At 44.3% G+C, this 25,795-nt stretch overlaps 1 protein-coding gene across 4 annotated transcripts; it reads left to right on the top strand.

Annotated features, from left to right (window-relative positions):
* Positions 1-507: 507 nt before the first annotated feature.
* Positions 508-25,795, top strand: B4GALNT2 (beta-1,4-N-acetyl-galactosaminyltransferase 2 (SID blood group)). Of its 4 annotated transcripts, none has more exons than XM_083147320.1 (10): positions 972-1,079; positions 2,580-2,713; positions 10,572-10,672; positions 12,128-12,162; positions 14,789-14,978; positions 16,765-16,851; positions 19,090-19,277; positions 19,591-19,731; positions 20,546-20,768; positions 24,498-25,795. In XM_083147320.1, the coding sequence occupies exons 2-10, from the start codon at positions 2,637-2,639 to the stop codon at positions 24,701-24,703; spliced, it is 1,248 nt and encodes a 415-aa protein (XP_083003446.1). In that variant the 5' UTR covers positions 972-1,079; positions 2,580-2,636; the 3' UTR covers positions 24,704-25,795. The 4 variants fall into 4 exon arrangements, with proteins under 4 accessions (XP_083003448.1, XP_083003446.1, XP_083003445.1 ...); XM_083147319.1 differs by having other exon boundaries at positions 991-1,075; XM_083147321.1 differs by having other exon boundaries at positions 1,008-1,092.

Raw genomic sequence — 25,795 nt, 5'->3', positions numbered from 1 at the left:
CAAAAAAACTCATGTCAACATGTGTTTCCCATAGCCATATTGACCTTTTACTTGTGTTGATCTTTTGCTTGTGTTGACCATATGGTAAACTGCTGACTTAGCATCTGGATTCTGTGGGTTTAACATCTTGCACATATCAGAAGATAATCTCTCTGCAGGTTACATTTGCCCTACTGGCAGTGCAACATGGTTTTGCCTATTAGAAAAAGATTTTACTTTGAGATCCTTACTAAATAACCCCATCATCAATTAAGTGGCTTGCTAAAGTATTTAATCACCAACAACAGATTTGTTTTGTATTCTTTAAAGTTCATTTAGTAATTCATACATCATTATGTGCAAATGTTTTACTATTTTAAATAAAAACTGATCATTCTTTTGCTTAACACAGCAAAATCATTGAGCATTATTATATATCTATTTGTACTGTATTCCAGTTTCTCACTTATGTCCCAGAAGAAAATGTGCACGTGCCAGTCTATGGGAAATGGGGTACAGATATATAATCTTAAGGATTACTGGGATGCAAGTGATGTGCAGTCTGCCGTGGACAGGCGTAAGAAGGAGTATGAACATTTCATGAGGAGGTAAGGGAGATTGACAAGGAGGGGGATCGTTTAACCCTTTAGGACTAAAATCAATTTCACAAATATGGTTCAATTAGTGAGTTACAACATTAATATCTCTCCAAATGTATTTTATGATTTGTGATGCTGAGTAATGTAAAATGTGTATATTTTATACAGTTGTCACTGGCGTAACTAGCGTGAGGCAACCCCCGCGGCCGCTTGGGGGAGCGTGGGCAGCGGGGGCGCCTGCACCCTCATACCCCACGGTGCAGTGCAGGGACTGGGTCGGGACGCGCTGTCAGTCAGCGGCGCCGGCAGCAGGAACTCTCTCTCCCCTCTGACGGCAGCTAAGCTCCGAGTGTCATAGAGACAGGCTGCCGCTGGCTGCAGATAGAGGGAGCTAGTGTGCACTGCAGATCCTCTAAGCTCCAGCCTCCAGCGTGTCCTGTGACTGTCCTGTACGAGAGAAGGCCTGCCCTGGAATCTTGTGGCCAGCAGGCAGCTGAGTAGGTACAGTACTACTGTAGGTAGTGGTACACTTTGCTGAAGTTTGAGGGAGTGGGGGAGGACTCGGAGGTGGTATGTTTGTGTGTATATGCTGTGTGTGTGCTTGTATGCATGTGTGTATGTATTCTATGTGTGTATGTGACTGTGTACATGCTGTGTTTATGTATTCTGTGTGTATGTTTGCTATGTGTGTTTTCTGTACATGCTGTGTATCTTTTTTGTGTGTATGCTATGTGTTTGAAGTTATGCTGTGCTTGTGTGTGTGTGTGTGTGTGTGTGTGTGTGTGTGTATCTGATGTGTGTGTGTGTGTCTATGTTATGTTGGTGTCTGTACATGGTGTGAGTATGCTATGTATGTGTGTGTGTGTGAATGTATGCTATGTGTGTGTGAATGTATGCTATGTGTGTGAATGTATGCTATGTGTGTGAATGTATGCTATGTGTGTGTGTGTGAATGTGTGCTATGTGTGTGAATGTATGCTATGTGTGTGTGTGTGTGAATGTGTGCTATGTGTGTGTGTGAATGTATGCTATGTGTGTGAATGTGTGCTATGTGTGTGTGTGTGAATGTGTGCTGTGTGTGTGAATGTGTGCTATGTGTGTGAATGCCCCTGCTCTCCCCTCAGACCATTTGCACTACTAGCAGTAATGGAAGCTGAAGCTGCAGTCATACATATGTTTACACAGCAGCTACAGTTAGTAAAGAGTAGACACAGCAGAAACTGAGGTATGTAGTGGGAATAAAGGGGGGGGGGGGGGACTTGTGTGCAGGGTGTGCATCATGTAAGGAGTAAATAAGATATTGTAGGTATAATGGCTAAGAGGGGTGGGAAATGGAATGTCATAAAATTCTGATGACAAATGATTGTCAAGGAGGAAATGTGCTAACATTATGATGAAAAATGTGAATGGTGGGAGGGGGGGAATGTTATTAAGAAATATGGACAGGTAACACAAATATCATGAGAAGGGGGCATGTGAAGAAAAATTTGAATGGTGGGGGCAATTGAGGATAATTGTGATGGGCAGGGGAGACATGTGAAGAAAAATGTGGGAATAGGGAAATTAAATGAAAAATGTAGTAGTGGGCCGTGAAGGAAAATTGAATAGGCAGGGTGTGTGCATGGATGAGAAGTTGATGAGCATGCAAGACTTTCAATATATTTTGTAAGGTCTTTGGTACTTTCTACAGATGGGCAACGGAGCCTGCCTCCGGTCCCCGCCCCCGTCGCCCTCAAACCCCCCACCCCGAGCGTCCCCCCTAACCCTGCCCATCTCCCTGAAGCGGAGAGGGGCAGGGACATGCAGCGTCCCCGCTGAGAGACTGGGACGTGCGCGCGTGTGAGACGCACGCGCGTCCCAGTTAAGTGTAGCCCCTGCCGCCAGCGCTCGCCAGCGGGGAGGGTCTGGCGGGCCCCGGCCAAGGATGGCAGGGGCTCAATCTGTATATCAATGCCTCTTTCCTTTCTTTACCTCTGCCACAATCTACATTTGTCCCTCTAGGCACCCCTCTCCCCACTCGTCCTTCCTCATCTGTACATCTGCTACCTCCTCATCCTCATGTGTGCCTGCGCCTCCCCCATCCATGGCTGGTGGCTGCCATTAAAAGTGACCAACAGAAACAAGAATTATGGCAGGTAAGCACAATTTACACACACACATGTTGTGTGTATATATATATATATATATATATATATATATATATATATATATATATATATATATATATATATATATATATACACACACACACACACACATACGTGAGATGTGCCGTTACACATTGCGTCATATTGTGAAAGGGGGTCCTAAGGTAAGTCGCATATAGGGTAGGTGCACTATTTGGGGGGGGGGGGGGGGGCGCCAGAAAGTTTTTTGGCAGGGGGGAGCAAAATTTATAGTTACGCCACTGACAGTTGTAGTTTATTAACATAACTTTCTATTTTTATCCAATTATTATTCTTATATACCCATTTATAGCTCCTATAACAACATATGTTACACATTAAATGGAATATCACAATAAGCTAATGTAAAGATGGAGAATGTTAACTGATGCACAGATTCTCAAACTCAATCCTCAGGGCTCCACATAGTTCATATTTTCTAGGTCTATTAACAGAACCCCAAGTTAGATAATTAGTTTCTCCTAATGCAGTGGTTCCCAGACTGTATGCTGTGGCACTCAGGGGGGAAGGGTTGGTGGTCAAGGACCAATTTAAAATACAGTATTATGGTCAATGGGGATGCGGTCATTTGGTCTACTGCATTATGGTCGACAGTCATTAGGTCGAATCTATTAGGTCGACATGCTAAAAGGTCGACATGACTCTAGGTCGACATGGGAAAAGGTCGACATGATTCTAGTTCGAAAGGTCATTAGTTCGACAGGTCATTAGTTCGACAAGGTCATTAGTTCGACATTGTCTATGTCGACATTCACAAGGTCGACATGGAGTTTTTCACTGTTTTTTGAGCCAACATGTGCCGACAGGCGGTATTTCATGCCCTACCATCCACTAGGGCGTGGTGGGAGAATAAAATAGTGTGCCGAGCGTAGCGAGGCACCGTGCCCGACGCATAGCGAGCGCAGCGAGTGATGCGAGGGGTTGCAGTGCACTTTAAACTGTGTCCATGTCGACTGTGTTGACATTCAGGTAAAAAAACAGTGAAAAACCCCATGTCGACCTTGTGAATGTCGACATAGACAATGTCGAACTAATGACCTTGTCGAACTAATGACCTGTCGAACTAATGACCTTTCGACCTAGAATCATGTCGACCTTTTCCCATGTCGACCTAGAGTCATGTCGACCTTTTAGCATGTCGACCTAATGGATTCGACCTAATGACTTTCGACCATAATGCAATAGACCAAATGATCCCAACCCGGTCAATGTAAGAGCAAAACCAGTGCTGGGGCTTCCAATCGTACCATTTGGGGACAGATAGAAGCACACTCTGTCTCTTACATAATAACTGACCCTAAGAATAACCTATAAACACAATCTACTTAAGATAATCTTTGTTTCTGGATTGCTCGATAAGAAATGTTTGACCTAGGTGTGCCTTTAATACATTTTGATGCTCTAGGGTGCCGTCATTTAAAAAAAAAGTTTGTGAACCACTATCCTAGTGTGTTACAGAATGACCCATCTTGTGTCTGTAGAAATAATTTTGGCTAAGTTATAATATAGCTACCACACCCTGGTAGTATACAGTACTTGGTTAACCGAGATGTTCTCTCTATTCTTACACTCCATATAGGTTACTGAGGGGTAGATTTATTATTAGGCGATCAGGGGAATCTGCACTATCCCTGTGCCTTATGGCAGGGGATAGCGCTTCCCCTGATCTATGACACCCGCCGAGCGGGTGTCTATCATGCGGCGCTGTGGGGCAGGAGGCATAGCGCAGCTACGATATTTCGTGCTGCGCGCCTGCCTCCTGCCCAATTTATGAACGCTGACCGTTCCGCCGCCTGCAGCTATCGACTTCAACAGCTGCAGACGGCGATGCCCTATGCCTACAGCAGGGACAGCGCTGTCCTTGCTGCTGGCTCTGAGCTGCGCTGGGGATCTCGCGTGAATAGCGAGATCCCGCGCATGCGCAGTCCAGCTGGCTGGGGAGAAGCCGACAGCGCGTCAGTGTTAACTGATGCACTGTCAGCTGGAGGAGGCATCGCCGGAAGGGGGAGTTAGTGCTCCCCCGCTTCGGCGGCAAGATCTTAGTAGATCTTGTCTCTCTCCCTTCCTGCTTCCCCTCGCTACTGAGGCGAAGCAGGAAGTGTTATAGCGGCACCCTGATGAGGAGGGTGTGTGCACAGAGGATGTCTTTTGGGACCAGAAGGAAGAGGTTGAATCTTCTGTTCCTGGCAGTTAAGCAGACTTTAAATCTTTTAAATCTTTCAGAAGAGGATAAGGACCTGCTCCTTGTGTTTTTAAGAAAATATGCAGAGATTCTGTGACGTTTCCCTCGGATGAGGGCGTGATTTAGGCCCTTATTCTGATCTGTGCGGCCGGATCCGATTATGCGGCCAGGACCGTGCGTGCGAAACCCCGCCTTCCATACGGATCGCCAACTCCGTCCGTACGCGGTAAGAAGCTGGCCGAACGGACCGCACGTGTATTTTTCACGGAATACGCCTCCTCCATCTCAGGGAACCTCCCCCATCATTCAATGGTCGCAGACCATCGAATGCAGGACCGAGTGCTCCACCAGCTCCCGCAACCTCAGACCACACAAACATTTTTCCGTGCAAAAGCAGGGATCTGGGCGGGCAGCTGACATCCGGCGATGTCATATGTCCGCCCCCTACACGTGCGTCACGGCCGCATTACCATACGTACGCCCAGCGTTTGCATGGGAACGCCCATGAAACGTGGGGCGTATGCATATGGTAATGAGCCCAAATAGCCCTTCACGCCCCTCTCCACCCCCTGTTCGGAGTTTTCACATTTCATGCGGAATTTGGCCGTACGCCCCGCTCGCACATGCGCAGAGACGCCTCTGCACATGCGCAGACACAAAACATCGGCGGCACGAACGCACGCGGATATTACCGCACCAATCAGAATAAGGGCCTTAGTTACTGGGGGAAGCATGGAAAACTCCTGACAAGAGGCTTGTCATGCCTAAAAGGTTTGCTAACATGTATGCCAGAGGAACATGTACAATTATGGTAGAAAATCCCTTTAGTGGATGTGCCTGTAGCCAGGTTGTCTAAATCCACGGCTTTACCTGTTCAGGGGGGTGCTGCATTTAAAGACCCGGTGGACAAGAAAATTGAAGGATACCTTAAGGCAGTGTTTGGATGAGTGGAATTTACCCTATGCCCTATTATTGCCTCTGCGTGGGTATCCAAGGCTATGATTAAATGGGCTGAAGCTTTAGGTAATCAACTTCAGCCTGACTCTGAGGCGTTTGCATTGGCTGAAATCTCTTGAGGCCTTGGCCTTTAAGGGAGAACTGCTTTCATTATAGAGCAGGCCACGGGGGAAAAGAGCACCTTCCTTCCAACCATGTCAAAACATTTTGTCCAAGTTTGGAGCTTTTAAGCCATCCTTTCATTCCTCCTTTCGAGGGGATGTGTCTAACAGAGGACAGGCAGGAAGAGAAAAGTTTCCAGCCAGTAATGGAAGGGCACCCAGATCCTGTTTCGGGGCCTTCGCTAAAAAGCACCCTTCCAAAAGTGAGAATAAGTCCTCCACATGATGGGGCGGAGACTCCCTGTTCTGGGTTCAGAGTGGGGGGTTGCCTCCTGCAGTTTCGGGACCACTGGAACATATCCACCACGGACCCTTGGGTTCTTTCCATCATTTCACAGGGTTACAGAATACATCCCAGGGGGTCTTCCCTAAAGAGGTTTCTCCCAACACCCTTACCGTAGGAGGCAGCAACATCTCTTCTCGAGAAGGGAGTGGTGGTCCCAGTACCTCAGGAAGAAAGAAAGAAAGGATTTTATTCCATTCTCTTCTTGGTCCCCAAACCAGACGGGTCCTTCAGACCCATTCTAAATTTGAAGACTTTAAATCTGCATCTATGGGTAGACCATTTTTTGCATGGAGTCTCTTCGATCTGTGCTGTTAAGCATGGAATCGGGGGGGGGGGGGGGGGGATTTCTAGCATAAATGGACATCCAAGATGCTTATCTGCATGTGCCTATCTGCATGGAACATCAGTCTTTACTGCGTTTCATGATAGGAGAGACTCAAATTACAGTTCCAGGCTCTTCCTTTTGGCTAGCGACGAGGGTCTTCACAAAGGTGATGGCTGTCATGGCAGCGGCCCTCAGGCTAAAATGGATAGTAATTAATCTGTACTTGGAAGACCTCCTGTTCAAGGCAGAGTCGGCGGAGAAGTTACAGAAACATCTGGACATTGCGACACGGTTCTTCCAGGACCATGGGTGGTTGTTAAATCTCCCAAAGTCTCATTTAACTCCAACACAGAGACTTCAGTTTCCGGGGGTGATTTTGGACACACACCTACATTGTGTGTTTCTTCCAGAGTCCAGAGCAGTGCACATTCGTCACCTGGTTCTGTTGATCCTGCAGTCTCCAAATCCAACAGTTTGGCAGGGAGTGAAACTGCTAGGCAAGATGGTCGCAAGCTTCAAAACACTGCAGTTTGCAAGGTTTCACTCAAGAACATTTCAGTGGAACATTCTCTCATATTGGTCAGGAAATTCAAATACCATGAAGCAGGAACGGCTGTCGCTGTCTCAGGAGACAAGGGAGTCCTTGATCTGGTGGATGGATCTGGAGTCTCTGCATCTGGGGTGTTCCCTCCGCTCGTGGGATTGGCTGGTTGTCACGACAGATGCCAGTCTCAGGGGCTGGGGGGTGGTAGTTCTGTACCTGAGGTTGCAGGGTCTGTGGTCCAAGGAAGTATCCAAATTGCCGATCAATATCTTGGAGCTCCGGGTGGTTTGAAATACCCTGTTGCAGGCAGAGGATCTCTTGAAGGGATCACCTGTATGCACACAGTCAGTCAATGCCCTGAATCATCAGGGCGGGAGTCGCAGCATGATGGCAATGCAGGATCTTCAGGTGGGCAGAGGTGAACATTCCTGCTCTGTTGGCTGTGTTCATTTAGAGGATCCAGAATGTAGAAGCGGATTTCCTCAGCAGGGCAGGGCACTTTATCGGGAAGTCTTTCAAGAGATAGTGACTCTCTGGGGGCTCCCAGAGATAGACTTGATGGCGTCCAGGAGCAACTGTCAGGTTCTCAGGTTCTGCTCTCGAACCAGGGATCCGACCGTGTCGGCAGTGGATACCATAACAGTTCCGTGGCGTTTCAACCTAGCCTACATGTTCCCTCCATTCCCTATGAGTCCACGGGTCCTGAAGAGAGTGAGGACGCAGGAGGTACAAGTAATTCTGATTGCACTGGACTGGCCCAGGAGGTCGTGATATTCAGATATACTGAGGTTGTCGATGGACTCTTGGGGGGAAATTTACTAAGATGTGTATTCTACTTCACATGTGATGTTGCTATGGGCAACCAATCAGATCCTGTCTACTATCTTCTAGAGGGTGCTAATTAAATAAGAAGTAGCTTCTGATTGGTTGCCCATAGCAACATCACATGTGAATTAGAATACACATCTTAGTAAATTTCCCCCTTGGTGTCTTCCTCTTTGACTGGAACTGCTCAGACAAGGACCGTTTCTACACCTGGACCTAGCTCGTCTAAATTTGACGGCCTGGCTTTTGAAACCTCCCTACTAAGGAAGAAGGGTTTTCCAGAAGCGGCTATCCAGACCTGTTTTAGCTTCAAATTACCATCGTGTCTGAAAAATCTATATCAGGTGGTGTGAACGTCAGAAGGTACACAACTGTAGGTTCAAGGTCTCTAGACTGTTAGAATTTCTCCAAGATGGATTTTCAGCAGGGCTTAGCCTGCAGTCTTTAAAGGTACAGTTTTCTTTCAGAAAAGGGTAGCCCTGTTATCCGAAGTACAGACTTTTTTACAGGGAGTCATGCAGCTTAAACCCCCATATAGGCAGCCGGTGGCGCCTTGGGACCTGTCTTTGGTTTTGTCAGTGTTACAAAAACCTCCTTTTGAGCCTTCAAGGTCGGCTGATCTTAAATTTTTTTTCTTGGAAACTTACATTTTTGTTGGCTATAGCTTCGGCTAGGCGAGTGTCGGAATTGGGAGCCTTGTCTTGCAAGTCTCCATTTCTGATTTTCCATGAGGACAGGGCTGTGCTTCGTACAGTGCCTAAGTTTCTACCTAAGGTAGTGTCAAGTTTTAATTTAAACCAGGAGATTGTGCTCCCCGTGTTTTGCCCTCTTGAGGTGGCCAGAAATAGGGAAAAGTTAAAGAAACTGGACCTTGTTCACGTTTTGCGCATAGACGTTGAAAGAGTAAAGGATATTCGCAAAACTGATTTGCTTTTGGTATTATGACGTACATAAGAGAGGATGGCCTGCTTGTAAGCAGACCATTGCCAGATGGTTACGGTCAGTAATTGCCTTTGCCTACACTAAGGTAGGTAGACCTATTCCTTCATGGATAAATGCCCATACCACCAGGTCAGTTGCTTCCTCTTGCGCTATGCATCATGGGGCTACAGCAGAACAGTTGTGCATGGCTGCCACCTGAGGCGGGGAGGCGCCGGGGTCTGCAGGCCCTATTGTTTCTCCGCCAGCTCCCCACTGCTTGTGGGTGCAGCGGGGAGCTGGCAGGGGGGTCCGTGCTGCGTGCGGGTACCTGTGGTCAGGGAGAGCCTGGAGGTCCCTGCGGCGCTGAGTATGACGATGCCCGGGTCTCCGCAGTGAAGTGGAAACAACGTGCTACCGCTGTGCGGCAGCGCGGGAAGTGCTTCTGACTTTGAAAACACTGGGCGCATGCTGATTGGCTGAATCTCAGTCATCAGTGTGTGGTCAGTGTTTTCAAAGTTAGAAGCGCTTCCCGCGCCGCCGGGCGGCGGAGATAGCGCGTTATTTCCACTTCATTTCAGGGACCCGGGCATCATCATACTCAGCGCCGCAGGGACCTCCAGGCTCTCCCTGACCACAGGTACCCCCGCGCCGTATGGACCCCTCTACCAGCTCCCGGGGGACTTTTCTTTTAACAGGGGGCGGCGGCGAAATTGTCCCAGGGGGGGCGGCAAAATTGTCCCGGCGGGGAAGAGCAAAGGTTTTTGTTACGCCACTGTATGGTTATTATTTGTTTGTGCATATTAATATGTTCAGGTGTTGTACTGAGTAATGTGTCCTAGTGTGCTTTAGAAGTTGAACTGAGACATTCTGGGATGAAGAAGGGAGAAGCCTGCCTCTCCAAAGAAGTTAGCATAGATGCCTTGCTCCTGCGGACCCTCCTACATCCCATGGTTGAGCTGTGTCACCAGGATGGACTCAGAGAAAGGGATTCAAACTGTAAATTCTTACAAAAATCCCCTTTTCCTCCCACTGGGACTTCCAGTCCAGGCTATGATTAGCAGAAAGCTGCCTTCCTGTAAGATACCACTCCGTTTCATTGTCCGCCGTGGCCCTAGACTGCTTCCATGGGCTGCTGCCAATGCAGTCCATAGAAGCCAGAGACTTGTGCATGCACTGTTTTGGGCACCTGCCAGCTCTACTGTGCAGGTGCCTGAATCTGGCTAGCATTCATTGGCAGCCTTTTCTCTGGGTATGGGTAGTGGTTGCAACAGGGCCTCTCTTAAAAGAAGGTAGGAGCACAATCAACATTTCTTACAGATTTCAGTCTGTGTGCGGATGACCCACCAACCACCTGTACACTGGCTGCACGGACTGTCTGACATCAAAGCTAGCCAGGCAAATTTAAAGTCCTATCAAATTGTAACATCTGCACCGATACATTGCACAGCTGATTGGTTAGTGTGTGCAATCGGAAATGTTGTGTGTACCCAGCCTAATAGTTATTTTTATGTCTATCATACAGTAGTTTACCAGTTTAACTATAGAGACGTTTATCTCAGATTGTTATCCTGTCAGTATAATCTGTACCTCTGTATATTTTCTTCAGGGAGCAAAGGCAGAATGTTTTAATAGCACCTCCAAACTCCCCATTAAGCTATCCTATGTATGGAGTGCAAGTGATGCCACTTAGTACAGTCCTGCTGCCAGGTAAGAGAACTCAATATTAAAATGCGCACATACTGTACTGTATACTATAAGGGGATCATTTAGAGGTTGACAAATTAAATTGTGCAAAATATGCAGTTTTGTAAAACATGTATACAGAGTAATTTAGATTTTAGCTTTGTGCTCACTTTACAAAGAACTGTAAAGCTGCGTACATTGGGGCAGATGTATTAAGCCTGGCAAAGAGATAAACTGGAGATAAAGTGGAAGGAGATAACGCACCAGCCAATCAGCTGTGTTTAAAATATGACAGTTGGGAGTTGATTGGCTGGTGCGTTATCTCCTTCCACTTTATCTCCACTTTATCTCCAGTTTATATTTTCACCAGGCTTAATACATCTGCCCCATTGTGAATACAATATAATATGCCTTGCGTGGGCGCCCGAAATCATTCCTTGGTCGATGACCATCGAATAATTTTTGAAGCGCTCGCTAATCTGTCACTTTCTGGTGCCTTAGATTAGCGCCACCCTACGCTGTGAATAGGGCGGGCATCTGATATGCGGTGACGTCAGCTGCTCACCGAAGGAAGGCAGGTTGATGCCCCCACTCGCATGTGAACATACAGCCTGATACTTCTTTAAAAGGCATGCTGCAATACTGAGGACAACTTAAACAAGTAAAATACAATCTTCTGTTGCTGTTTGTGATTGGCTTCATTGTGTATTGATTTACACCATCAAGCTGATATTCCTTAAATCACTAGTCCTGTAGTTATATATGTCATGTAATAACTCAGTTAACATTTCCATTTGGACTAGTCTTTTTAAAGGAGAAAAATAAATTGTGTATTTGTGTCCACCACTACATGAGCTCCATAGTGTACCTAAATGTAACAATTACTGAGAATAAAGAACTATGGGGCAAATGTATTAGACAGGGTGAAGTGATAAAGTAGGTGATAATGTCAGCTAATTTTTTCAAACCCAGCCTGTAACCTTACAGTTAAGGTACCCACACACTACAATGATTTTTTTACAGATTAGCTGATTTCCGCTAAATCGCCCGATATATCATCCGATGTTTACTGATAATCAGCCGAAAATCAACTGATATCAGTCAGATGCGCTCCCGTGGATCTTTTGCTAAATCTTCTGATCTTACATGCTGCATGAAAGATCAGAAGATTTAACAAAAGATCCATAGGAACGCACATGGGATTTTAAGAAAAATCTTCAGTAAAGATGAGTGCTTGCCTGAAATCTTTTGTCCAGGACAGACAAAATATTTGAAGGCTAATTTATGTGCACATCTTAAGATCACAGATCTTTCTAGTGTGTGGGCACCTTTAGGATCTAATTTTCTGGTGTGTTATCACATTCCACTCTATCACCACTTTACCACTTCACCAGGCTTAATACATCTACCCCTAGTCATTTATCAAGGGTGAATAATTTAATTTATATTTGTAATTATGTATTATTGTTAATGTTTTAGGTCTGAAAATTGATGTACCTCTTCAAAAATACACGGTAAAGTATCAAACTGATCCTGACCCTTCATGTGTAATCTTGTACAACCAGTACATCCAAATAAAGCTGGCCATATAACTTAAGATTGTCTTTCCAACCATGTAACTAATTGGAGATCGTTGACATTCATACTGGGGTCTGGGAGCACATGGGGACTAAAATACATTTATATTGGGGACTAGAGGGGGCATGGAGACATACACACCAGGATATGGGGGATATGGTTACACACACACACATATATATATACTTCTAAAAAGGTGTTGGAGGATATACTTGAGCCACTGGGACTCTGGTACCAAATCCTTTCCCTTTTTTCAAGCACCTTTATTATAATATATAACATATAATATAATATAACAGTTTTATTGTCATTGTCATCGCAATAAAAAAATTGAACAACAACGAAATTACAGTACGAAACATAGAAAGACAACAATTAACGATCTTGGTTAAAATCAATAATTGCTAAAGGAAAGAAACTGTTTCTCATACGTGTAGTTCGTAGCTTAGGAAGCCTTAACCTTTTCATTGATGGTAAAAATGAGAACATATGGTAATAAGGATGGTGGGGATCAAGCATAATACTATCTCTTTTGCGCCGGCAGTTCTTAACAAAGATCTCTTCAGTAGAGGGCAGCTCGCAGCCTATAATAGCTGCGGCAGAATGGATCACCCTATCTAGTTTAATCAGGTCTTTTTTTGTGCTGTTACCAAACCATACCACAATGCAGTATGAGATAGTACTTTCAATAACTCCTCTATAGAACCTAATCAGATTTAATTGAGAAAACCCAGCCACTTTGAGCTTCCTCAAAAAAAAAAGACGTTGGTGAACCTTCTTAACCATCACGTCAGTAATGGCAGACCAAGTAAGGTTTTGAGAGATAGTTACCCCTAATAGTTTAAAATCTGTAACCCTCTCTACTACCAAATTTTTGATCTGGAGAGGCATCAATTCCGTCTTCCTACCTAATAATAATTTATTTTGTCTTAGTCAGGTTTAATAGTAAATTATTTTCAGTACTCCACCTAACCAAAACATCAACTTCCTCTCTATAGGCACTCTCGTCTCCGTCATTAATAAGGCCTACCACAGTAGTATCGTCTGCAAATTTTATAATAAAATTAGTATCCGCCTGCGGATAACAGTCGTAAGTGAAAAGAGAGAAAAAAAGTGGACTTAAGACGCACCCTTGTGGCGTACCTGTACTAATTTGAATAGGGGAAGATATATATTCGCCAATTTTTATTTGTTGGGATCTATCAATCAGGAAATCTAAAATCCAGTTGCATAGTGCCGCTGAAAACCCCAGTCTATGAAGTTTATTAATCAGAATGTTTGGGAGAATTGTATTGAACGCCGAGCTATAATCTATGAACAACAACCTAACATAGGCATGGGATTTGTCTAGATGGAATAGCGAAGAATGAATTACCGACAACAAAGCATCCTCTGTGGATCTCTTTGATTTATAGGCGAATTGATTATTATCAAACCCTATCGGCAAAAAACTCTTCATGCGTGTCAATATTAAACTCTCAAAACACTTCATGATAAGGGGAGTCAACGCTATTGGGCGATAATCATTCAAACTTTCTATTTTTGTTTTCTTGGGTATGGGGATCACTAGAGTAGATTTAAATGCTTCTGGGACAATGCTAGACATAAGGTTTATTGATACCGGATCTCTATAGAGATACCGAATTTTATAAAGGTTCAGCTATTGTTTTTAGACCGACATACCGCTTATCCTGTGTACCCCTGAGGAAGTCTCTTTGGAGACGAAACACGTCGGGTTTCTGTCTATGTGGTTTTCCATCCAAAGAATTAAAAACAAACGAATGTCTGTTCAAGATTTTTAATAAATATTATCTTAAATTGTAAAACATTGTATCAATATTTGCCTAAGTATTACTATTTGCCTAAGCTGATCACTTAAGGTGGTGGTATATACACTAGCGCCCTCTACACTCTATTTTCTTGGTTTCTATTTTTGTCTCCCGCTAACAGGGGAGATTCTGTAGAGGTAGCTGCTTTTTAATATTGGAAGCGCAATTTAGGGTCAACCCCCACTTACATATATATAAATATATATATATATAGTGGGCATGAAAGCATACACATTGAATCTGGGGACCATGGTAACATACTGTGACTTGACTTGGGAAGATGGTTGACATTGTTTTAACCTATGGTACAACCAGGGGTGTATTGGTAACTAAATCCAGGCTGGGAGAAATGCTGAAGGGGGGGGGGGGGTATGTCTGTATGTAAACGCTAGCGACCCAGCTTCTGGATTTGGGTGGGGGGTGGTAACACTGTTGGAAGCCCGGGGGGGGGGGTAAAGCTAATGACCCGGCCTCGTGGGGGTGCTTGGGTGTGGTGGTAACGCTGGTGGCAGCCTGGGGGGGGAGGTTACCAAAGGGGGGTGCTGGAGCTGCTCAGTCCTGCTCAGACGTGGTGACATAACAGACATTACCCAGAGTGACCCACGGCCATCTTCACACTGGTCAGCCCTGGGCTTCTTCTCCACACCTTCGGGGCTTATGAGTACAGCGGTAAAGCCATGGTCTGGAGTTTACATTATTATCTCATGGCCATTTGTTCTTTCTTTTGTTGCAGGTGACACTTCAAGCATCTCTGGGAACCATGGACTTTACAGTAGATATGAGTGCGGTACCTGGGTGGCAGGCTTATGGAAGAGGAGAAAATAGTTTGACTATATCTACCAGTAACCTTAATGTGTTAAATCAAATTCTCAGTTCCATTTCTTACACCAGCACGGTCTATAATATTGATAGCTTGGATATTGGTAAGATATTACTAAATATTAAATATGAATTTAAATATATAATCAATAAACAGCAAGCACATTTCCCTTGCTCTTGATTGTACTGATTTAATCAGTGAACTGCAAAAATGAAATCATGTACAGTATATATTCCAAAAATAGTCCTCTTATGTATCCCTGGGGCTTTGGGCTCCAGGTATCTGGCAGTGGCAAGGCTGGGGACCAGGTGGCTGAGCAGCAGTGGGTGGGGAGGGGTTGGCTTTGGGCTCCTCAGATCATCAGTGCCTGACGTAGATGTCCCCTTAAAATCTCCCCCGTCGCCGGGCCTGAAACTATGGTGCACACATAGATAAACACACATAACATACATATACACAAACAACACAAACACACACATAGAATACATACTGTACATATATACACAAACATGCATATATACATACACACACACACACACACACACTTAGAACACATACAGTATATAGAACAAAGACATCCATACACACATACATGTAGTGCACACATGTACACTGACTGAGGTAGGATGCCACAGCAGCTATCCTTGATGCTAGTCTGGGCAGAGGCCTTTTTCATCTTGAAGCCTCTCACCCATAGCTTTAAAAAAACACAATTCACAGGTTGGTGGTGAGGGGGCGGGGAGAACATGATAAGATTACATGACAATTTTGGCTCCACCTGCTCACCACCGGCCTGCGCGAAAACAGTCATGAGGGTGCGGGTCTATGGACGGCAGCACTACAGACTGACACAACAGTATTAAAAGAAAAGAAAACAATTGTTTGCCCGGGCTAGTGGCCTGTCAGCAACTGCTGAGACTGCGGGGGAGCGAAATGGCTGGGCAGCAGAGGATGCTGGGCAGCTGAGGTGGGGGGAGCGCTGAGCGACTGAACGGAGGGCTTTGGGTCCCCTTCAGATCATTGGGCCCTGGGTAGCTGTCCCCTTTGACCCCCAATGTTGCTGGGCCTGTGCACGGCATCTATTCAGCGATTTCTAGCTGCTTTGCCCACAGGACACCAACCCATGGAAGGGACAGCAATACAGTCTATAATTAGCAGGACTGTACTGCTGTAATTGGGACATTCAGGAGGTATGGGCACATTGTTAAGTAGGAGGAGCTCCAATTAGGATACAATGCTATACATTTACCACAAATAGATAGCAGTAGACAAGGATCAGGGGCTAGCTGGCAACATTTAGACCGGGGGGCAAGTCCAGAGCACTGGCCCATAAGTAACAGCACATCATTAAATGGAAGTTTTTCCATTTTAAAAATATGTATTAACAAAAAAAAAAACAATAAGAGGACACCACAGGCTCCTCCACCTGTATAATAACAGGAATCCACCGGCTGCTCCCCTGTATAAAAACTGGACCCTACAGGCTGCTACCCCTGTATAACAGGACCATAGCTGCTGACTTTTAGTCTGCCCTCTCTGGTTTTTGTTCCAACCAGTCAGATCGGACAAATCAATCTGTGGATGTATGGCCAGCTTTAGTGCTGCAATAAACATTGATAATTATAATTATCAGGACTATAATCCAATAGTTAAGTATAGGTCAATGTACTAAGCCTTGGAAAGACATGGCAATTAGGCTTAGTGCGTGCAGACCTATATGCCATGTAGTGCTGTTTTACGGCCTGTAGAGTCACATATTTTTGGCATATAAATTTTATTTATTTATTTTTGGATTGTATTCATGTGTATTGGCCCATTAAAGGCTTATTAATTTAATATGCAGCTTTTAAGATTGTTGTATTTTTTTATGTATTTTTTTTTTATTACAGTGATGTTTTCTATGGGCAAACATTTAGCTAAGATCCCAGTTTCAATCCAACAACCACGCGTTGTCCGTTTGCATGACCCCGGACCAGGTAAAGTAAAACAGAATAAATATAACTCTAAATCCACTGCAACATTTGTTGGAATAAAATGGGTCATGCTTACAGGATCACAAATTCAGTGTGACTTAAAAAGCATGTGTCGAATATACATGCAAAATTTACCTTATTTATGACGCACACTTTATAATGCCGAATTTGCTATAGTAGATTGTCTGATTACTATATTTTCTTAGGAGACATCTCCAATCATTTTAACATTTACACTGAATTCCTGTCTTAAATCTAACTTTAGTAAATGTATCCCTATGTGTGCTGGCACAAACCTTATACATATATTAATCAGGTACATTATAGTGCATGCAATAGCAGTATTTACTATAATTTACCATGTTATTTACTCTCTAATGGTTAGTCAAATCTGTAGCAGATGGCCACACCCCTAAACATGGGCCCTTATCACTGCATTCCTAGGTGGGCCCTTCATACTTTAAGTCCTATTTATTTGAATATAGTGTGAGAAAATTTGGGGTTGGCACCTGGGCGTGGGGCCCCCAGGCTGCTCTGGCTGGACTGTCTCAGGGCATCACAACTTAAATACACAGTCACTTTTTATATCATGTTTGTTTATTATTTATGTATGCACTCTTTTTTTCACACTCTCTTCCTCCAAACATATAGTAGGGACCTTCATACTTATAATTTTACCACTTTACTATCACTATTCTTTATTGTGATGCCCTGGGGGGGTCCTTAGCTGGATCATGTTGCGGGGTTCCCTGCGTCCCAGGTGGTGACCCCATAGTGTTAGGGACCTGCACGACAAGAGGTGACCTGGACGATTGGTGGGCAGGCCAATATCACTGGCCAATGATATACCAACCATCTCTTATTATATATTATATATTATATTGTAATGTAATGATCGCATTTGCACCCTCTCTCTCTCTCTCTCTCTGTGTAAACCCCTTCATACTTCAGTCTGAAACTGGTTGGGGTCTGGCAGAACATCACTAGACCCTGCTCCTAAAATGCAGTAATTTGCAGATCAGCAGAATAGGGGGAGGGTGTGTGTGTGTGAAATGATGCACATATCGTGTATCTCAGCCCTGCCCCCTCCATAAGGATATGCAATGCCCTCATCCTTCCCACTTCACTAGAAAGTTAGGGCCACTCTTCACTAGTTCAGGGATATGCCTAAGGATTACTCACAATGGGGCAGATGTATTAAGCCTTAACAAGAGATAAATGCAAGGGTGATAAAGAGAGATAAACGTCCAGCCAATCACACCCCAACTGCCATGTTACAGGCTGTGTTTGAAAAAAGTCAGTAAGGAGCTGATTGGCTGGACGTTTATCTCTCCATATCACCCTTGCATTTATCTCTTGTTAAGGCTTAACACATCTTCCCCAATGATAGCATACATGAATTGAGTACATACAGCCTTGCAAGTCCACCAATTGTCTGGCACCACCCATTCGCAAGCACGATTCGCATGCAGGCCCTGCGAATGGATGTTATACAGTAACATCCATTCGCAGGCCAGGGAGATCCAACCACATCTTCCGAGGGTCGCCGACCATCAAAAGCTATGGAAGGTGCATGCATATGTAAGGTTGCTCTGAGCATACTTACATATGTGTGCATGTTCGGGGGAAGTGGGCGGGCAGCTTACATCCGGTGATGTCAGCTGGCTGCCCCCCGTCTGTCCGTCATGCCGCATAAGCATGAGAATGCCCAGCGATCTCATGGGAATGCCCATGAAACGCTGGGTGTTCCCATATGCTGGCGAATAGGGATCCTGCCCTTCAAAATACCCCACCTCCTCCACAGTTTTCGCCTCCATGAGGGCTGCTTCCAGAAATTTTTCAGGCTGATTTTTTCTAAATCCACCCCTGCCTGCAAAAGCAGCTTCTAGGCAACAATGGGAAACATCAATCCATTTGTCAAATGTGTCAAGCTCCGGAAGAGCTTGCTTTCCCAAGCTTGATAAATTGGAAGACTGCAGTTCCCATTTCCAAAATTGCGAGTGCTGTAGCAAGCATATATCCTAAACTCAGGGCTTGGCAAATAATCGTGATACTAAACTTTCCAAACACATGATTTTCTAAATTGGTCCCACTGATAAAATGTATTGATTCATTTTGTTTAACTTTCTGTTCGATTATATTGAAATGTTATCATTATTCTTAATGCATATACAGAATAAAATATCAGTTTATTCACCATTCAGTAATAAGTCTCTTTTAATTATGGTATTCTCTTTGCAGATAGAAAAATTAGCTCTATGGTTACAATCACCACTAAGACTTTTCTGCGCTATGACAAACTGCGGAAGTTACTAAAAAGTATACGTCTGTATTATCCAGAAATGAAGGTCATTGTGGCTGATGACAATCAAGAACCTGAGAAAATTGGGGAGCCAAATGTAGAACAATACATTATGCCATATGCAAAGGTAGGTTTGTACATACAGAATAAGACATATTTAAATCTGACACAATCTTTACAGTAGGTTTAGAGTACAAGCCAATGATCTAACTGTCAATTTTTCTACACTGTTGACTTTTTGACACAGTTGACAATCTTGTGTTGACCTATAGACTGTCTTTCTAGGCAGTGTTTATCTTTTAAGCCCCGCCCTATCTGGATATTAGTACTTCTGGCATTTTTTTCTGTCTGGAAGGGAAGCAGAAGGGCAGGAAGAAGAAGAAACATTACTGTGCCATGACATTTCTGTACATTACTTTAATTCCTTTATCATTGTTTAGGGCTGGTTTGCAGGCCGAAATCTTGCTGTGTCACAGGTAACCACAAAATATTTTCTCTGGGTCGATGATGACTTCCTCTTTACCAAAGACACTAAAATTGAAAAACTGTTGGATGTTCTAGAGAATACTGATCTGGATCTGGTGAGAATCTGTCTATATATACCCTATTCCCTTATTGCAGTGGCCATATTGGTTTAAGATTTGCCTGGCACATAAAACAGCCAACTAACAACAATTCTTCCAAACAGTGTTTACCATAAGTCCCAACTGTCCCGATTGTTGCAGGAATGTCCCGCCCACAGCTGGGAGCTTCCCACGGTGGGGGGAGGGGGGCAGTTGGATGTCCCTCTAGTCTGCTGCTGCCAGCAGGGAAGAGATTCTGTGTGCAAGCACAGTGTCTAGCCATGCCCCCATAGTGATAAAAAAAACAGTGCATGCGTCCAGACCAGCGGCGTCACAATGTTGGGAGGTACTATATGGTGTTTACTAAAATGGAATAATTGATTATGACATTGTAATACCTCCCACTGCCTCTCACTCAGTCCCTCCACGATTGACTGGGAGAAGTATTAAGCCTAACCCATGTTTAATTCAAACTACGTTGCCTAGTATTTCACAACTATATGGAAAATGTTAGCCTCTGTGTTAATTTAGTACATCTGTTTCTATGTTTTATAACATAGGTGTTCCCATGCTAATGTGGCCATGATGCGGGTGCGCGGGGTGGGAAGCCGACATCAGACGATGTCAGCTGCCTGCCTGCTTTCCGCTAGTCGCTAATGAGAACTGGACACTCAGCAATTTGGTTGCTGAACGACCAATCGCTCCGTGTGTATGGAGCTTAAGCATCATTTAGTACATGGACTATAGCAGACTGAAGGGTGTGTTTTGACAGTAACTTCAATTCTGTAACCAATAATGCATTAAAATGATGGCTGCTTTTTTTTTAATTTAGGTAGGGGGCAGTGTGGCAGGTAACCATTTCAGCTTCAAGCTCATTTTGGAGGAAGGTGGGGAAGAAGGGGACTGTTTACATTGGAGAGGAGGCAGCTACAGTGCACTTCCAGGCTTTCCTAACTGTGTTGTCACTGGCGGAGTAGTCAACTTCTTTCTGGCTCACACAAACAGAATTCTAAGTGTTGGATTTGACCCAAAATTAGACCGAGTGGCACATAGTGGTAAGTATCATCTTTGCATATTCTGTAGATATGTGTTTCGGTAGGCATTTTTACATCTGAGTAAGATTGTAGGGGAAATTTAATAGGATGAGAGATTCATAAATTGAGACATTTGCTAAGAAATCTCCAGGTTTTTGTAAAGCGGTAATCATTTACGCTGCAACACCAGATTGATTTTGAAGTGTAAATGATTGCCGCTTTAAAAAAACTGGAGATTTCTTACCAAATCTTCCAATTTATGAATCTCTCATCCTATTAAATTTCACCCTGTGTGTTTACTAAAGTCCCTCATGACATTAATAGTCACATGCTTTTTAAATGATAAATTTGTGTTATTCACCTCATCTCTGGCAATGCAAAGAAGCACCACTGGGGGATGGTGAATGAATAATCCTCTTCATCAATTCATAGTTGCCTACCCTCCCTGCATTCTGCAGGAGACTCCCTGACATAGCAGCAATCTCCCTCTCTCCCTGATTAGTCTAGCAATCTCCCTCATTTCACCTAACCCACTTTATGTAGCTGTTACATTTTTTGGCGAAAAAAATGAATGAGAGATAGATACATTTACATTGACTCATCAGCACCCTTTACCAGCACAATGATCCCTATGGCTAAATGCATGTCTTGTGGCCATTTATATGGAACCACGTATAAAACACAATACTGTAGATGAACAATCCCTGACACGTGTCAGTGACTTCTCTATAGCAAGTATAGTAGGTCTTACTAACTGCTTTGGGGCTCAACTACATTTGGATACAAGTCATTTTAAAAGATCCCTCATATGTAGCAAGTACACACCCATATTTCTGGATGCCATGTTCACAATCTTTTTCACAATCCATATATGGCCCTAGACACGCCCCTCTGGGTGGAGCATGACACACACCCTCAATGGGGCTCTGCGCAAAATTCTGCTACCAACTATAGTCTCCCTGAAAAGAGTTATCAAAAGTAGGCAAGTATGCCAATATTACATAGTGACAGTGATTGTGCTTAGGGAGGCCAATCCCGGGATCGGGATCGGCGGGATCCCGGGATTTAGGCCTAAAATCGGCGGGATTTGAATCCCGGGATTGAAGCTTTCAATCCCGGGATTTCGGGATTAGTATCCCAGTGCTAAATGTACTTTTTTTTCCAAAGCCGGGCAGCGCTGAGCACTTTAGAATGGCTCAGATGCTGCCCGGCTGTCTGCTGCATACCCCCCGTTGGCTGATTGGTCCGCTCTGCTGTCAGTGTCATGACGGCGCACATGCTGCGCAGCATGACCCCTGACATCACGCCACGCTGCGAAGCCCGTCCGCCGTCATGCCTGTCAGTGCACTTCAGCACAAGCACTGTCGCTCAGCCGCCCGCCCGGCCGCTGCATGGATGGACGGACGGACATCGCTCCTGCTGCTGCCTGTCACCATACCTCTGTAAGTGACAGTGCAGGGCAGGGGGATGGGGAAGAGTGGCGGGTGGGCAGGTGGGGCGAATAAGAGGGCATTTATATTGATATTTGGGGGGGGGCGGGTCATTTTTTTTTTATTACGGAGGCCAATCCCGGGATTCCCGGGATCCCGGGATTGAGCATTTTTCAATCCCGAATCCCGGGATTGAAAAAATGCCCCGGGATTGGCCTCCCTAATTGTGCTTATCAGTTCAGCTAAATCTGCTGGAGCAATCGCTTGTGTTATACAGTATCAGAGTGAAGGCAGAATCAGAAAGCCAACTAGTTCTAAAAGACAATCCACTTTACACCATGTTTTGCCCTTTAATATGATACCACTTTAAATCTAGCATGCTTCTCCAAAATCTCGCCATTGCAACTACCTTTCAGGCTATTACATTTGGGCCTTGCCCTTACTCAGGCTGCTTGTGCCAGTGAATCAGGGGCTATAATTGTTAAAATAGTATAGTAATTTTCGCAATCGAGTCGTGCACATCAATTTGCAGGCTTGCACAGGGCGGGATTACCTGATCGCAGGGCTTCAAATTAGCAGCCAGCGATCAGGACTGAATAACACTGTATAATCACTAACAAAGAAAATTATACTGGCTCAGATCTGCACACATGTTGTGTTGCGAAGGCCTTAACATATCGGCATAAGTAGGTCCCTTTTTTTGAGTAGCATTTTTTAGTGTAAAATTCAGCATCTGTCTTTTTCATTTCCATTTAATTATTGTATTTTAAAACATTTAATTAATGGTAGGTACAATCTTGAGTGATGTCGGGAAAAAATATAATTTCATAATGAGATATTGGCTCTCTTTTGTTCTCTCAAATTTGTTCTCAAAATGGGCAAAACTATGTGCACTGCAGGTGGGGCAGATGTAACATGTGCAGAGAGAGTTAAATTTGGGTGGGGTGTGTTGAAACTGAAATCTAAATTGCTGTGTAAAAATAATGCAGCCAGTATTTACCCTGCACAGAAACATAAAAACTCAAACAAATCTAACTCTCTTGTTTGGAGAATTGGACCAGGGGCGATGAAAGGTCTGTGTACACAATTATCCAGTGTTTCTCAAGAAGACGGGATATGTAAAATAAAAAAAATAAAAAAAAAGGAGTGTGTGAGAACAACTTCTATTCAACCCACAGGGTGTAAATGGGAATCTGGGGTTGGGTCACTAGAGGCGTACCCTCACTCACACTGGAACAAAGAGGATGGTGCACATAAAGGTTTCTTTATACGGGTTCACCACGGGTGTATTTCCAAGCGAATTAAGCTGCGTACCGTACTCACAAGTAAGTATACCACTATAAGCACATCTGGGTATCTTTATGGAAGGGGACTCCTGTCATGGAGGACAATGGCTCCCATGTACGGATACAAGCAGACAAAGGAAAACACTTTCAGTGTCTATACATTTATTCAAGCAAGAGAATACATAAAACTGGGATCTGCAAAGATGTTAAAAGAGGTCCGGTACCTTGTGGCTGGGGTATTGGCCTTATACCCCAGACCGTCACTGTCAGCAAGCAGTATCCCAGTACAAAGAACAGCAAGTGCGCTCCTTTCCTGCCAACGCGTTTCAACAGGATAACCTGTCTTTTTCAAGGCTTGTATCCGTACATGGGAGCCATTGTCCTCCATAACAGGAGTCCCCTTTCATAAAGATACCCAGATGTGCTTATAGTGGTATACTTACTTGTGAGTACGGTATGCAGCTTAATTCGCTTGGAAATACATCCGTGTTGAACCCATATAAAGAAACCTTTATGTGCACCATCCTCTTTGTTCCAGTGTGAGTGAGGGTACGCCTCTAGTGACCCAACCCCAGATTCCCATTTACACCCTGTGAGTTGAATAGAAGTTGTTCTCACACACTCCTTTTTTTAATTTATTTATTTTACATATCCCGTCTTCTTGAGGAACACCGGATAATTGTGTACACAGACCTTTCTTCGCCTCTGGTCCAATTCTCCAAACAAGCTTTCCGAATAAGGGGTTGAGTGGTGACCCTGTATTTGTGGATCCGGCTGAAGAAAGGCGTTTGCGCCTTGGGATTTAATTTTCTTCTCTGTTTGAAATCTTACTCTCTCTATACATGTCACATCTGCCCCACCTGCAGTGCACATGGTTTTGCCCATTTTGAGAACAAATTTGTACTGCAATCAGACCTGAATAAGGGCCATTGTTTCCGTAACATCTATCGAAATATTTACAATCATAATTGTGTGTGTTGTACATGAAAAAAAGTTATAATCTATTCTTGTATTAAAATTGCTTTACTTTGCAGAATTTTTCATAGATGCTTTGGGCCATCTGAGAATTGGATCTTGTAGTCATGTTTCTATTGGACACCAGGAAAAACAATATGATGCAAAACTAACGGAAGAAGCCAAAAAGTATAATTCTTTTAGACAAAATACTGCAGAACAAGTGAAAATGAAACTTGGATTACATTTCTTCAAGAATAGGTTGAGATGTTTTACAAAGCACTAATCGTCTTACAATATGAGAGATAGATGACTGAAGTAAGCCTGAAAATGTTAAACTCCAAGGTTGCAATACATGGTGACTTTTTAGTATTCTTTTCCTTTAAGGCTGCAAGGTTTGTGATTACCATTTGTTGGTAGCCATGTGGCTTAAATGCCTTTTTCCCCATATCTTCTCCTCATAATATGTTGTTTAGTGGTTAGCCACCATTGGCTAGCCACCATACTTGAATAATGTTGGTGATAAAATTTGATGAATATGAAATGTCAGTTAATTTATTTAAGCTTTATGTTAAATTAAAGGAAGTGAAACACCAGGTACCACCACACATTGGCCCTTATTCTGATCGGTGCGGCCGGATCCGAATATGCGGCCAGGACCGTGCGTGCGAAACCCCGCCTTCCATACGGATCGCCAACTCCGTCCGTACGCGGTAAGAATCTGGCCGAACGGACCGCAAGTGTATTTTACACGGAATACGCCTCCTCCATCTAAGGGAACCTCCCCCATCATTCGATGGTCGCAGACCATCGAATGCAGGACCGAGTGCTCCACCAGCTCCCGCAACCTCAGACCACACGGACATTTTTCCGTGCAAAAGCAGCGATCTGGGCGGGCAGCTGACATCCGGCGATGTCATATGTCCGCCCCCTACACATGCGTCACAGCCGCATTACCATACGTACGCCCAGCGTTTGCATGGGAACGCCCATGAAACGCGGGGCGTATGCATATGGTAATGAGCCCAAATAGCCCTCCACGCCCCTCTCCACCCCCTGTTCGGAGTGTTCACATATCATGCGGGATTTGGCCGTACGCCCCGCTCGCACATGCGCAGAGACGCCTCTGCACATGCGCAGACACAAAACATCGGCGGCCCGAACGCACGCGGATATTTCCGCACCGACCAGAATAAGGGCCATTGTGACATTTATCTATCTTCTTGCACACTAAATTATATCCTGAACCCAGATTATTTAGGATCTGTAATTTCATATTGGTGAGAAAGAACATCTTTTTTATTGTCATTTTTCACATATTTAAAAACAAAGCCCACATGGTTTCTTGGGCATTGATTGTATAGAATCTCAATTTTGT

Source organism: Crinia signifera, chromosome 6 (genome assembly GCF_055691185.1).
Source record: "Crinia signifera chromosome 6, ASM5569118v1, whole genome shotgun sequence".
In the NCBI taxonomy this organism is placed as follows: domain Eukaryota; kingdom Metazoa; phylum Chordata; class Amphibia; order Anura; family Myobatrachidae; genus Crinia; species Crinia signifera.
Note: the sequence above shows the minus strand (reverse complement) of the source record. Positions and strands in the feature narration are given on the sequence as shown.